The sequence below is a fragment of the Prionailurus viverrinus genome, chromosome B1, assembly GCF_022837055.1.
Source record: "Prionailurus viverrinus isolate Anna chromosome B1, UM_Priviv_1.0, whole genome shotgun sequence".
NCBI lineage: Eukaryota > Metazoa > Chordata > Mammalia > Carnivora > Felidae > Prionailurus > Prionailurus viverrinus.
In genome coordinates, this window is record NC_062564.1 from 58,593,045 (window position 1) to 58,607,942 (window position 14,898).

General features: G+C 42.2%; 1 protein-coding gene across 3 annotated transcripts in view; it reads left to right on the forward strand.

Annotated features, from left to right (window-relative positions):
- The window catches only part of MFAP3L (microfibril associated protein 3 like), a 42,188-nt gene that overhangs the window by 18,970 nt on the left and 8,320 nt on the right, over positions 1 to 14,898 (forward strand). For 2 of the 3 annotated variants that reach the window (XM_047855018.1, XM_047855017.1), the window contains one exon: positions 4,100 to 4,519. In XM_047855018.1, coding sequence (XP_047710974.1) covers positions 4,231 to 4,519 — 289 coding nt within the window. In that variant the 5' untranslated portion in view covers positions 4,100 to 4,230. Of the gene's footprint in view, positions 1 to 3,350; positions 3,489 to 4,099; positions 4,520 to 14,898 lie in introns of those variants that run through there. The other variant, XM_047855019.1, reaches the window with a different exon arrangement.

A 14,898-nucleotide genomic window follows, 5' to 3' on the forward strand; every position in this document is an offset into this window, starting at 1 on the left:
CCTGCCAAAGGACCCAGTGCTGAAAATCATTTGTAATTGCTTCTGGTGGTGGGAGGGCACCCAATAATATATTAAACAAATCCAAGAACAAGGTATGCCCTTTAAATGCTATAACAAAAGTCAACTTGAGAAGCACAATTTCAGCAAAGGATGCTATTATATACAGTATCCTAATAATTATTGTTTATCAAGCTGAACATTATGTAAGTGCTTTATGTGCATTTGATCATGAATCTTTATAATTGTCCTGTACTTGGTGGGGTCTTGGCCAGAAACACGTAGCCAGTAAGAGTGTTTAGATCCCAGATCTTGAGCCAGTCTACCTACAACCTGAGGCCATGCTCTTAACCATTCTGTACTGAACAGATCAGCTTTACAACTTCCCTGTTAAAAGGAAACCACAAGTTTAGCCAAGAAAACATTTACAAAGTCATAACAGGGTGTGTGTCATGCTGGTGCAACCCATGCTATCTCCCTTAGACCACAATTCTTGCTGGTGGAAAAATGTGTTGGCCTTCCTGGGGCAGGAAGGCACTCAAGTCCACAGGGGAGTATGGAAGTCTCCAGCACTAAGAAAACTCTTTTGTCTTTCCCACTGAAGAAATATATGGCCTGAAGCTGATTTATCACCCCTAATTTATTTACCTTTTCAGTTTTATTGTCTGCAGAATTGGAATAATTATTTCTGCCTTTAGAGAGAGATTCATGTATTCAGTAACATTGTCAGGGATAACTTCAGGCAGTGCAGATGTAAAGATAAATGAGGCAGACAGAAAGTTTAGTATGGTATTGGCACAAGGGTAGACATAAACAGTGGAACAGAATAAAGAGTTTACAAGTAGATTCACTGATTTTGACAAGCAGGCAAGATAATCCACTGAAGACATGATAGTCTTTTTTAGAAAAAGAGCTGAAACAACTGGATATCCATACGGGGAAAAATGAACCTCGGTCCTTACCTCATGCCATACAAACACTCAAAAAAAAAAAAAATACTGGAATGGATCAGTGTAAAAACTACCATTGGGAAAGGGCACAAGGGAACTTTTGGTGATGATGGAAACATTCTATATTTTGTTTATTGTGGGAGTCACCTGGGTATACAAATTTGTCAATACTCACTAAAATGTATACTAAAATAGGCACATTTTATTGTTTGTAAACTATACCACAGTAAAGCTGATTTTTTTTTTTTTTTTTTTTTGAGAGAGAGAGAGAGGGCAAGCAGGGGAGGGGCAGAGAGACAGGGAGACACGGAATCCGAAGCAGGCTCCAGACTCTGAGCTAGCTGTCAGCACAGAGCCCGATGCAGGGTTCAAACTCATGAACCATGAGATCACAACCTGAACGAAGTTGGACGCTTAACCATCTGAGCAACCCAGGTACCCCAAAGCTGATTTTTAAAAATAATATCCTGTCACTCCTTTGACAGTGAATGTTAGGTAAAATCTAAATTCCTTACTCGGTCCTACAAAGTCCTAGGTGATCTGGACCTGTCTACTCCTCTGACCCATCTTATAGTGTTCCATTTGCTTTTGTTGTTCTTTCTGGAATGTTCTTCTCTCAGATCTAGGTGCAGCTGATTCCTAAAGAGCTCCAGCTCTGGGGCCATCTCCTTGGTGAAGTTCCTACCTCCTCAGTGAAGTTCTCCTTGGTTGCCTAACTCAGCACTTGACTACATCATAGTGTGTTTTCCAAAGCATGCATCATTAGCTGAGATTCTTACTTACATGGTATTTATTTATTGTCTGCTTCTCCCCACGAGAATCTAATATCCGCATCACAGGAAAGATCTGTCTTGTGTACTCTTCTATCTCTAGGACCTAAATAATGTCTGCCTAATAGTTGGTGTTCAGTAATTATTAATAATATAATAAGGTAATAAAAAGAGTGAGGATTCTATCATGGAGACAGGGCAGAAACACAGAATGTTGCTAAGTAAAGTAACGGCACCATAGATTTTGTGTTGCAAAATGGTTATAGGATTGGATTGCGAACTGGGGAAGACTGAAGGCAGGCAGATTATATAGAAGACTACCACAACCATTTCTGGTAAGGAGAAGATAGGGAGGCTGAACTGAGGCTCACTCAGAGGAGACAAGGGATGGAACAATAAGAGCAATATTTAAGAGGTGGAATCAGCAACCTGTATTTATGTTCTGAGGGAAGAAGGGCAGTAGTCAAATTGAAGATTATATCCATGCACATCTGAGTTAATGGTGGTGCCCTGAACTGAAACAAGGGATGTGGGAGATGTAGCATAGTTAGCAGATGAGTTTGGTTTGGGAATGTTAGCTTTGAGCTACCTGCAAAACATCCTGGTAATGCTGTTCAGTGGACAGTTGGTAATACCAGTCAGAAATTCGGGAAGGAGTCAGAACTGAGGGCATGGATTTGAGAGTTATTAGGTTGTAGGTGGTAATAAAGGCATGGGAATGGAACTTTAGCAAGAGCTGAGGGTAAAAAGAAAGGAGGGCCAATGATGAAATTCTAGGGGTTGACTAACTTTTGAGGACTGGGAAGAAGAAAAATCAGTAACAAATAATGAGAGCAGTTGGGAGGAGCAGAATGTGGAACCCATGAGAAAGAACAATTAATAGTGGCAACTGCCACAGAGATCTGGCAAGAGAAAGACTGAAAACTTGGCAACTAGGAGTGACTGGTGACTTGAGCAAGAGCTGTTTGTTTCAGGCAAAATACAGAATGTAGTCATTTGAGGAGTAAATGGCGGGCATGGGGAAGGGACTTAGGATAGGATGCCGAGGATTCTTTCCAAAAGGTGGGAAAGTAGGAATTCCTGGCTGCACACCCTAGTAGGAGAAAGCTGTCTTTTAAGAATACAGCTGGACTAAAGCATTTGATTCAAAAGCTGAAAGTGTCTGTAGGCATTGTGTGCAAAGGATACTGAACTACCTGAGCACTGATACACAGATTGCCAAATGTCACTAAGGGCCTGGCTGGGGTTGGAGATGGTTCCTTTAGTTTGGCAATAATGGCATGGTTGTATGATTCTCTCCAGTGGTCTCCAGCCTCCTGGGTGTAGGAGCCAGGATGCCAAGTGACTGGCTTGATCACAGTTGTATCCTGGCAGGGTAGTTGTGGCAGAAGGACAAGAGGTGAGGATATTGGGGATTGTGGTCTACAGGATTGGATCTAGACTGAGACAAAGTAGAGCAGGCAGGTCGAGTGGGGAGGGGGTGGAGATAGAGACAGAGGGAAAATAGAAGGGCTAGAAAGTCCAGTGATATCTGAAGAATGGTAGGGTGCAGTTAGAGATGGTTGTGTAGAACTTCAGAATTACTTGGAATTTCAGAATTTAGAATTTGGAGAGATGAAAGATCCGGGGTGTGCTTATGTGATTAGTGGATGAAATGGAGGATAGAGACATAGGTGAAGGTTAGATCTTTGAACTTAAGAAGTGTAGCCCCATTCATACTGATGTTCCCCTACCTCTGGGAGACAGATGAAGATTGAAACCAGGGAATCCAGTGAGTAATCAGGAATTGGTAGATAACAGTTACGCGGAGCAGAGAGAGCTGGATGTATGAAGCTCAAAGGAGCATGGGCATTGCATGAAAGGGGGAAGGCATATCCTGAAGGCCATAATGGTGAGTTAGGAGAATGCCAGACTGATTCTGGTGGAGCCCTTCCAAATCCTGGCAGCATCCAAGCTGTGACCACTGGAATAAACTGGAAGTCATGTGCACTGGAGGAGAAGAAGTTAAGGAAGGCCCCAGGGGAACAGTCGGGTCATCTGCAATAGCGATAGGTGATGGGGTGGAAAGAGACCTCATAATGCCTAATGAAAGAAGCCTGAATTGGTTTTGGAACTCTCGGAAGTAATGCAATATAAATTTAACATACAAAGTGTATATTTGTTCCCACTAAGAGCTATATATTTCAGTAGCAAAAATAACAAAATTATATTGTTATGATTTCTGTGAAAAATGTAATTTAATATTTGGAACAGCTTCTTAATCTGTGTTTAAAAATTATGTAGGTTTGTATTTTAGTTGGGTTTCTAGCATTTTATAAATAATATTTTTAAAGTATGAATGCTAATATTTATGTGTGTGGGTTTGTTTTCTTTTTTAAACAGGTTCTTAATCAAGAACCAACTGTATGGATCCAGGACAGGTTTATCCCATGGCCTGCTCTGAACAGCGTGTTGTCCAATAGAAGATTCCATTGGCAAACCGTCTCTGTTGCCTTATAGAGCAAGCAAAGAAGATGGATCGACTGAAGAACCATCTGCCTGTGTGCTTTCTACCTACTGTGCCCTTTTTAATCCTAGTATCCACTCTAGCGGCTGCTAAGAGTGTGACTAATAGCACTTTAAATGGCACTGACATTGTCTTGGGCTCTGTGCCTGTAATCATTGCCAGAACTGACCATATCATAGTCAAGGAAGGGAACAGTGCCTTGATTAATTGTAGTGTTTATGGTATCCCTGAGCCACAATTCAAGTGGTATAATTCCATTGGCAAGCTGCTGACAGAAGACGAGGAGAAAGGAGGAGGTAGGCTTTCAAGTTGTATCAAATATCATAAGATATAAACATGGACTTTGGAACCCGCACTCTGAATGTTAGTTGTTCCTATTCAAGTGATTTAAGGATCTCATTTTGTCTTCTTTCTCTAAGGCAAGAGGGAGAAATATATATTCTTAAGGATTCGAATCGCTAATTACTTCATAGTTTGCACTTTTTGACTTGGAAGACAGGGCAAACATAAGTCTTAAAACGCCTCTTGGAATTTTGTAACATAGTGCATACAAAATGTTATAGGGATGAATGTAAAATGGATTTTCCATAAGTATATGTTCCATTTATAAGGGAGTTTTATTTTGTGTCATGGAGCTGGGTCCAGTAAACAATATAGCAGGTGTTTATGGTTAAATGTCAGTTTAATTCATTGACTGTGGATTTAAAGACCACACTTCTTAAAACACGTCTCTGTGCAAGGTTCTCAGCCACGACTTGAGATCATTCTGTGCTTCTGAAGACCTGGCTGAAGTTTCTAGATTGTTGCAGCTGAGGCCAAGACGGAAGATTCAGTAGCAAGAAATAACATGTGGCAATAGGGGAATGCTTAGTTTTTAATGAGTGCGTTTCTGGCCAAAAAATGTGAATCACCTACATAAGCACTGAGCCTGCTTCAGGAAAGACTTCGGCCAGAGAGAGGATTGACTGGGTCATTGTGAATAACTACACTTCTTGTTTTAGCTGTGAGAAGTACTTGTCTGAAAACCCAAGCCTGAGCTAATTGACCTGAAGGAGTTAATGTACTTTCTAAAGCATTTACTGTGTGAAGTAGGGGTGGGGGAGTAAAAAGATCATTGTTCTGAAGTAGCAGCTTACTAGTTTCTGTCACCTTTCATTCATGTTGTACTTCCCATCCACAGCCCTTTAAGCAATGAATAATCCCCAGAGAGTTTCTGCTCCAAGAAAACCTACGTTTTTAATCTCTTTCCTTCATTTTATCTCACTCTGGAAAAGAATGGAAGCTAATACCTTATGTCTCCTTAGGAGCTGAGCAAATGGAGTTTTCTTGCCATTACATACTTGTGGCTCACCGCTGTGTCCCTCATGGTTAAGGCCACTAGCAGTCCAACTACCTGGGATCTGGGGTTTCATTGTAGCACTCTCACATTGCTTTGAATTAACCATTCAGGGATGTACAACATGACAAAGCTTCCTCCCTCCAGTGAAAATACCACATGTTACGTGTATGTCTGTCTGTTTAATTTGGTAGAGTGGACCTCTATGCCCACCGCGTAAAATTTTGAGGCCATAGAATTTTTAAATTGGAAGGGACTTAGAGACAGTGTAATCCAAATCTCTTCTTCTACCCACATTTTCCCGAAGTCCCAGTTAGTTAATGGCTGTGACTAGAACCTTCACTAGTGACAGTGAGAAGAAGAGACACTACCACCCCCAGCCCACAGTTGGTTTCCATCCCTACCATTCCTTCCTCACAGACTCCAAGTCAAAAGCAAGTGATCCCACACTTGTGAAGGGGGCAGTAACCATGGTAACATATACACACTCAAGTCCCCGTACTCTATCAGATCCTTCTGCGAGCTGGGCCGCCGCGGGGAATAACAAGGGAACTGAATTGAGGGAACAAGGACTCCAGACCTGAATCTACCTTTCACATGGACACTGAAGCACGGGTCATCACTGGTACCAAGGAGCTGGGGCACTAAACCCCTGAGTCCTAGAGAGGGAGACACTGTGGGAACCACAGTGCTGGGGCCTGAATTTCAGTTACCACATTTTGATTGCAGTCCTAAAGTAGGGCCTAGCTGCTTCAGAGAGATCACATGTTGCCTCAGTTGAAAAGGTCGTTCTAACTATTAATGCGGGCTTGGCAAGCACACTCTGTACCTGCCTTCTCGATCTGTGTCTTAGGAGGCTGGACTAGATGGAAGCCACATGGCTCGATTTCCTTTTGTTCTGTGGCACTCAGGTGGTCCATAGTAGCAGACTGCAGAAGCCCAGAACCCCAGAACCGGGGGAAGCCAGCAAAAGCCTTTGTGGCACAGAGAACTGCTCCATCAGAACCCAGCATTTGTATTGTGTTTGCAGCCAGCAGTCTTGCTGATAAATCAGTTAGCCGTTTTCAAATCTCATAAGGAAGATGCACTGCAGATTTTTAAAAAGAACTCATATGATACTAGTACTTGATGTTCCAGCTCAGCCTTTGTACTGCAGTGCATAATAATAGTGATTCCAGAATGTCAGGAACACAGGCAATACACAAAACACTGTACCTCACAAACCAAGCAAGACATAAGAAATAGCAGAAATGACACTCCTCGTCATGAAATATTAGAACTTCAGTGCTCAAATGGCCTATCAGAGGACCCATAAGTCTTTAACTCTTTCTTTCTGATGGGGAAAATGCCCATATTATAACCATGGACAAAAATTTCAGTTGTCAGGCTAATAGTCTAGAAGTTTAAATGGAGCAGTGTTTCATTATAACTCAACAAAGAGGTGATTGAATGAATATAGTATGAAAAATGATGCTAATATCCCAGAACATTACCTAGATACAATAGACTACTGTTAAAACCAAACTAAAAAAACTAATGTAATTTTCATTAACAATCCCAACCATTGATTAAGCCCTCGTATACCAAGTTACAGATACCATTTCTGATCCTTACAGTAAGCATGACGGGTAGATATTATTAATCCTCATGTATACAGATGAGGGACCAAGTGAACAGAGAGGATATTACACGGCCAGAGTGTGGACAAGCTAGTATTTATTCTCCCTCTGTGTTCAACCAGCATCTGCTCATTCTTTGGGTCTTGCTAGGTGAAAAATGTTGAAGAGCATCCAACCCAGACTGAGCGAATGAGAGAAGCCTTCCTGGATGGAAAATGCATGGTAATCACCCACATCAGTTTCAGTGTCAGGATATGTGCTGTCACGTGTATATGTCACACACACACACAAAGCATCAAAATCACCTGGTGACTCGATCTAGGAGCACATCACCATTCATTGTGTGATTAGGAAGGACCAACTTCATTTCTCGTTTATGCTGACAAAGTGAGAGAGCTATTCATGCCAGCCCTGCCGGTCCTGGAAAGAGTGGGGCTACTGCCCGTCACTGGTGGGAGCGTCAACTGCTTCACTGCCCTTCCCTGCTGCTCATTCCTTCAAGTCCAGAGGATCGAGACAGGCTAATGTGTAATCTGTCTCTGGAGGAGGACTTTTCTTTTTCTGGCTGTTCACCAAAAGACATGTTTTGGGGGTAGTCCACCACCCATATTACAGAAATAGCTCAGAATTCCAATAACATGCATAACCACAAATGACCACAAAGTCCTTTTGCTTGAGGTGAGTAGAAATAAACAGTTGTCAGAAAGTATTATGAAAAAAGTGCCAGTTATTTCAGGTACTAATTATCCAGCGTATTTTTGCCATGGCTTCGTACTCTGACTTTAAGCCATTTAAATGCACATTAGCACCTTTGATGATAAATAACGAGCATTTCAGGAAAGTCAGCCAGCAGAAGCCTTGCCAAACACCTCTGCCTTGTTAGCGATTAAGTTTGAAATTCTTCTTCCAACTTAGGTTTGAGACTTCTGTGGATTGGTTCTCCACACCCTTACAGCGTTCTTCCACCAAAAATAACTAAAGACTGTCTTTTAAAGTAAAACATGCACAGAGTAAATGGAGCCAAAGTGCACAAAGTTCCCAATTGTCACCTCTGCTACTTTAGCGTTGTGGAATTCATTATTACAGGTTTTGGTTTGTTTGTTTGTTTTTGTTTTTAAAAGAAAGAGCACTCACATGTGCACACCAGTAGTGGAGGGGCAGAGAGAGAGGGAGAGAATCTCAAGCAGGCTCCACGCTCAGCTCGAAGCTCCATGGTTGGTGGGGCGGGGGGAGGGGAGGCACGATCTCATGACAGTGAGATCATGAACTGGGCTGAAATCAAGAGTTGGTCACTCATCCCCCTGAGCCACCCAGGAGCACCATAAGTTTTGCATTTATTTATTTATTTGCATTCATCTCCACTTTTCACATTTTTGGAATAGACTATAAAATGCCTGTTCACTACTTCTGCAAGGGACAACAGCTTGTGCCAGCCCTGTTTTCAGACTAGTTAGTATATGACCTCCTTACTTAATGCACGTCTAAGAAGGGTCAGTTCCCACAGTAAATATAAATCATCCTTTACCTCTGAGATCGGCGTGAAGTAGTGCATTAACTACCGAAAATATGCTGAATTCTTCTTTTAGTAGATTAAATATCTGAGATGAAAAATCAACTTACCAAAGGCATGAAATAAAATTAGTGTAATTAGGAATACATTACTGGAAATCCCACAATAGCCTTTCCTTGAGTAAGTGCCTTAACTCCTCTGAGCCACAGTTTTTGTAAGATAGAGAAAATCCTTTTTTACTAGCAGGTGGGGCTGAGCGTCTTGAATAAACTAGTGTTTATTAAACATTTTGCACAGTGACCTGGAACATGTCCAGCTGTCAGTAAATGGCAACTGCTGCTATTGTTATTGGTAATATCGCCCTATATTTTGGCAGCCATAGATTCCAAGTGCCTAAATCTCTATTTCATAATCTAGTGTGTTTTGAAAAGACAGGAAATAATTTCCTGGGTAATTTCTTATTCTCTATCTCAATCTCTCAACCTTAAAAACACTGAATTAATATAAAAAAATTTATAGCCCTTCAAAGTTATTTGAAATTTCGGGCTGCCTGGGCAGCTCAGTCAGTTAAGCATCTGACTCTTGATTTCGGGTCAGGTCATGATCTCACGGTTTTCAGGTTTGAGCCCCGTGTCAGCACAGAGCCTGCTTGGGATTTTTTTCTCTCCCTCTCTGTGTGCCCTTCCCCTGCTTGTGCTCATTCACTCGCTCTCAAAATAAATAAATAAACTTAAAAAAAAAAGTTATTTGAAATTTCAAAACAATGTTGAGACTGCCGTGGTAGCAAGTTTGGAATCCTTTCCTTCATCAGAGGCTTCCCCTTGCCCCACCATCACTCTTGAGTACACAGGACCTGTTGATATCCAACATGCTTCTATCTCTGAATAAGCAGTGAGCGTATGTGGACATTACTAAATGTGTTATACACAAGATGAACTTTACATCTGCCTAACTCAGTGGTTCTTGGCGGGGGCCTGTGTTGCACCCAGAGGACATTTGGCAAAGTCTGGAGATAAATTTTTGGTTGTCATAACCTGGCGGAGGAGGGAAAGGAAGTGGGGGAAATTATGCTACTGGTATCTAGTAGGTATAAGGAAGGAATGCTGCGACACATCCTTCAATGCACAAGATAAACCCCTACAAAGAATTACTCGGCACAAAATGTCAATGGTGTCAAAGCTCAGGGACCCTGATCTAACCCAAAGAAGCACTCCTCTGCTAACTAAAGAATCATTCCAAAGTAGATCTTGAGGTCAGTTGTTTGAACCCATTATGTGTTCTTTCATAAAAGTAGTTTAAGTTATTATGGCTCATTTTCCAAATTGATCCATGTCAAGGGCCAACCTGATAACTAACCACCATTTATAGTTTTTCTTGGATGAGTTATGCTCCATTTGGGATATGAACTCAGAGTGCTATAGTCTTAGCTGTGAAAAGACCCTTCTGGATCCACCTCAGATAAGGATGACAGCTGAAATTCCCAAAATGGAAGTCATTTATGTGAACCCAGCGTAGGGTGCCCTTGTCTTGGAAAACCACCTGTAGCTGTTCTCAGAAAAGACTTGCTAGCCTGCGTGGAATTACTTGGCACTAAAAATTAAGATCACCAGATCCAGTTAGCTGGAGGGTCATATGTTTCCTTTGCCAGGAAGTGAAAAGACAGTAGGTAATCTTTTCAGATATTATTTATACCTTTAAGCAGAGCGTAACTCCAGGCTATGAACAGCATAGCCTTCCACCCCCACCTTCCTGAGCTGAAAGCTGAACTAAGCCTGTATTATCCCAGGCCACCTTTACTCCACATGATGTAGGAACTAGCTTGTTAGAGCTGGCCTGGTAGCCTCTGAAGAGGTCTCTTGGTAGGATTGGGGGAGTGGTGCATAAGAGCCCTTACGGCTTGCAGTGTTTGTAACCAGAGTCTGCAGTGGCTTCACGGAGCCGTCATCTGCTGCAGAAGCCTGTAACAGGTGCAGCCATGCAGTGCTAAATTTGTTTTCAATTATGTTTTGTAAAAAGGCATGGATCCTTTCTCTTCAGTGGTCTGTTTTTCACATATTGGAGGATAAGTACCACATTTATAGACACCTACACACACGTGCATCTAGTTCTTATTTGAAGACTCGATTCGATGCGATATTCAGGTGAATCTTGTACTTCATTTATGTTTACCTAAACATTTATTGGAACTCTTACCGCATGAATTTTTTAAATTTATTTTAACTTTTTAAAATGTTTGTTTATTTTTGAGAGAGAGAGAGCAGGGTAGGGGCAGAAAGAGAGGGAGACACAGAATCTGAAACCTCCAGGCTCCAGGCTCTGAGCTGTCAGCACAGAAGTCGAACGCTTAACCGACATGAAAATTTTTAAAGTTGGCTTCAAGAAAATAATGTATTGGGGCACCTGGGTGGCTCAGTCTGTTAAGCGTTGACTCTTGATTTCAGCTCAGGTCATGATCTCGCGGTTCGTGGGTTCAAGTCCCATATTGGACCCTGCACTGAGCCTGCTTGGGATTCTCTCTGTCTCTGCCCCTCCCTCACTTACTCTCTCTCTCAAAAGAAATAAATAAACTTAAAAAAAAAAAAAGAAAAGAACCTACTTGTTTTGGCCAGTTGAAATCTCCTCCTTAAAAACCATAGGTATGTAAAGCTCAAGAGCCTAAGTACCTCACTGGGATTGTGAACAGAGTTTTAAATTTTTTTTTCAACGTTTATTTATTTTTGGGACAGAGAGAGACAGAGCATGAACGGGGGAGGGGTAGAGAGAGAGGGAGACACAGAATCGGAAACAGGCTCCAGGCTCTGAGCCATCAGCCCAGAGCCTGACGCGGGGCTCGAACTCACGGACGGCGAGATCGTGACCTGGCTGAAGTCGGACGCTTAACCGACTGTGCCACTCACTGGGGACATAGACAAACCATACATCAGCTTATTTACACATTCACAGAAAGGTATCTCCAAAGAAAAAAGAAATCCTTATCTTCGAATAAGTAATTTGGGGGAAATTCTAAGAGCTTCGTATTTGGGCATAATTTTAATTTCTAATGCTCCATGATCCTCAGGAAAAGCTGGAGAAATTTAGGATTGTAGTAGACATGGTGTTTGAAGGAAGCTGTAATTATAGTATCTTTGTAGGTTGTGTTCTCACTTTCCTTATGATTCTTTAGTTCCAGAATGTATCAATGCTGTTCGTTTCTATACAGCAGTAATGTGGTCAGAAGTCGTTTGCATGAGCCATAGTTCTGATCTAATGCCATACACTGGCTACACACTGAGCCACAGTGACTCCCATCATATGACTGTAGCCATATGAGGCTGCTGATCTGCTTCTCTCATTACTGGACAGGGTCTACCTGACCCTGACACTGTCCTATTGACATGACATCGTAGTGTCCGGAGCAACTTCCTCTTCCATGTGTGTGTGCCCCACAGTGAGCACGGTGGTACCAGGTCAGCCACCTTCCTGGCTTGGGACCAAGGTTATGGCTTCTCCCAGAGAATGTTGGCAGGAGGGGAAAGTTCTGGAACCATGTCCCTGTAGAAAAACTATCCTGAAAAGGAGATTTTTCTCATTACCTTGATTTTCTTATATTCGTTAATATTTTTTCAGTCAATTTAGGCTTGTCTGATTTGAGAAATTTCAAGAAGTCTACAAGTAGGTCATAGACTACATTCATTTTGAATTTTGACAGATGCCTCCATATCAACCTTCCAAAGGTTTTACCAACCTGACTCCCCACTGCCACGTGTGTAAGCATCCCTTACCCTGTTCTCTCAGCAACATAATATATAATCAGTGTCTTCCCTCTTTTTCTGGTACTCTGAAAGGTTGCAAGTTATGTTTTGGGGGGCGGGTGAGCAGCTCAGTCAGATAAGCATCTGACTTTGGCTCAGGTCATGATCTCATGGTTCGTGAGTTCAAGCCCTGAGTCAGGCTCTATGCTGACAACACAGAGTCTGCTTGGGATTCTCTGTCTCCCTCCCTCTACTCCTCCCCTGCTCACACTGTCTCTCTCTCTCTCTCAAAAATAAACTCTTAAAAAAGTTATGCTTTTTATAGTTAGACACTATTCATATTTCTTTTTTCTGTGAATTATCCATTCGTATTCTTTCCCCATTTTTTCTTTTGAGTTATTTGTCTTGATTTATAGGAGTTTTTTTTTATGTTTTATACCTAGTAAGCATTTGTCTGTCAAATATTCATAATTTTCTCCCACTCTGTCATTTGCTTTTACTTTTACTTAGTATGACATATTTTATTGTGTAAAAATTTTAATTGTGGAGAAATCTAATCTATTATTGTTTTCCTTTACAGTTTCTGGGATTCTTGAAATGCCTAAAAAGACTTCTTATCCCTAGTTTGTAAAAATGTTTTTATATCCTCTATTAACTTTATGCTTTTTAAAAATATTTTTTAATGTTTATTTATTTTGAGAGAGCATGTAAGCAGGGGAGGGGCAGAGAGAGAGAATCTCAAGCAGGAACTGTGAGATCATGACCTGAGCCAATATCAAGAGTCTGACACTTAACCAAGTGAGCCATCCAGGCACCCTAATTTTATACTTTTAATTTACATTTAGATCTTCAGAATACTTGGAATTTATTTTTATGTATCACATCAAATAGGAACATAACTTCATTTTCATTTTTCTTTTAAATGAATGGTCCGTTATCCCAGTATTCTTTCCCTGCTGATTTAAAATATCTTCCTTATTTTTAAAATTCCCATGCTTACCGGCATCTGCTTCTGGACTTTCTGATTTTCTTCACTGGTTTAGTCAGGGGTCAGAGAAGGTTTCTCAGGTAGCGAGGTGACAGCGAGGTGGTGTCTGAACTGGGCTAAGAAGGGGTGAGGCAAGGCTTGGAGGCGGGAGGGAGGAGAGCTTTCCAGGCAGAGAGGAAACCTGTGGGAAGGTCCTATGGCAGCTGTAAGAAATGAAATAAGGCCTGTTTGTCAGGGGGAAGTCCTGTAGGGTGAGGGGTTCCTGTTCTCCCACAGGATAAATACAAAGCTCTTGAACATTCTGGCCCTGCATTCCTCTCCGGCCCTGTCCCCACCCTAGCCCTTCTTGGTTTTGGACATAGTTTGTCAGCTGCAGCAGCACAGCCTGGGTTCCCTCTATTGCTCGTATGCCACCTGCACCACCCAGCCCGCCCTCATCCTGGCCCGGTTCCCCAAGCCTCTCCAAGAAGCTGGCGCTCCCACCCCACTGCCCTGGGCCGGCACTTTGCCAAGTGAGCCACGGTCCTTTGTTGCCGTCTGCGTCCCTCCTTGGGCCGGATGGTTTTCTCAGTCGGGGATCCTGTCTAACTCATCTTTGTATTCGTACAGTCGAGCGTGGAACCTGCTGCAAACGCAATTTACTCAATAATGTTTGTTGACTAAACGCTTGAACAAGATTAAAAAAAGATCACTGCCCTTCTAAAAATGTCAGCTTTTGTGTGTGTGTGTGTGTGTGTGCGCGCAGCATAAAATACACACTGCAGTACAGCTAAGAAATAACATCTGTTAGCTTTTCTCTTTGCAAAGGAGAGACTGTCACCACACTACTTCTGCTCCCACGTGGGAGGTTTTCATGTGCGATTCTTGTGCCTGGAGTTTCTCGGGGAGACTGTGACAGATTCCTGGGCAAACTCTAGCAGCCCTTCTCCTACTGCATGTGTCAGTATTTTAGGGTGAAGCCTTCAGGTGAGGGTCACCTTACAGGACCAGAGTGGATGACGGGAGGTGGAAGAAGGGCTTTCGAAGGGTTACAATCTGAGCAAGGCACAGGGCATGTATTAGTGAATAACTGTCAAGGGCATTAGGGAAATGTTTTAATCTTTGGTAATCTTTGGTAATATATTCAGAAAGTCACGGTTTAACATCCGCCTCTTTATTTCCTCCAGAATCGTTGCATGTAGATCTGACTCGGCATCAGCTGCCGACATTTTAGGTTTTTATCTGTGCTAAAGTGATGCGGCTTAGTGAAAATTCAGCACAACTTTGACATGCCCAGTTACCGTCTAAAATACACGAGAACAGCACTGTATACGCACTTCATGAAGAGCACTGATGGTTTCCTATGACAGTCACTGTGGGTGTTCTTGTTTTCTTAAGTAAAGTTAAAGCTAAAGCCAGGACCCTTCCAGAATGAGTCTCAGGGCAAGATATTTGTAGACTGAGGCGAATGGTAACGTGCAAGACAGAAAACGTTCTCAAGATGATCCCAGC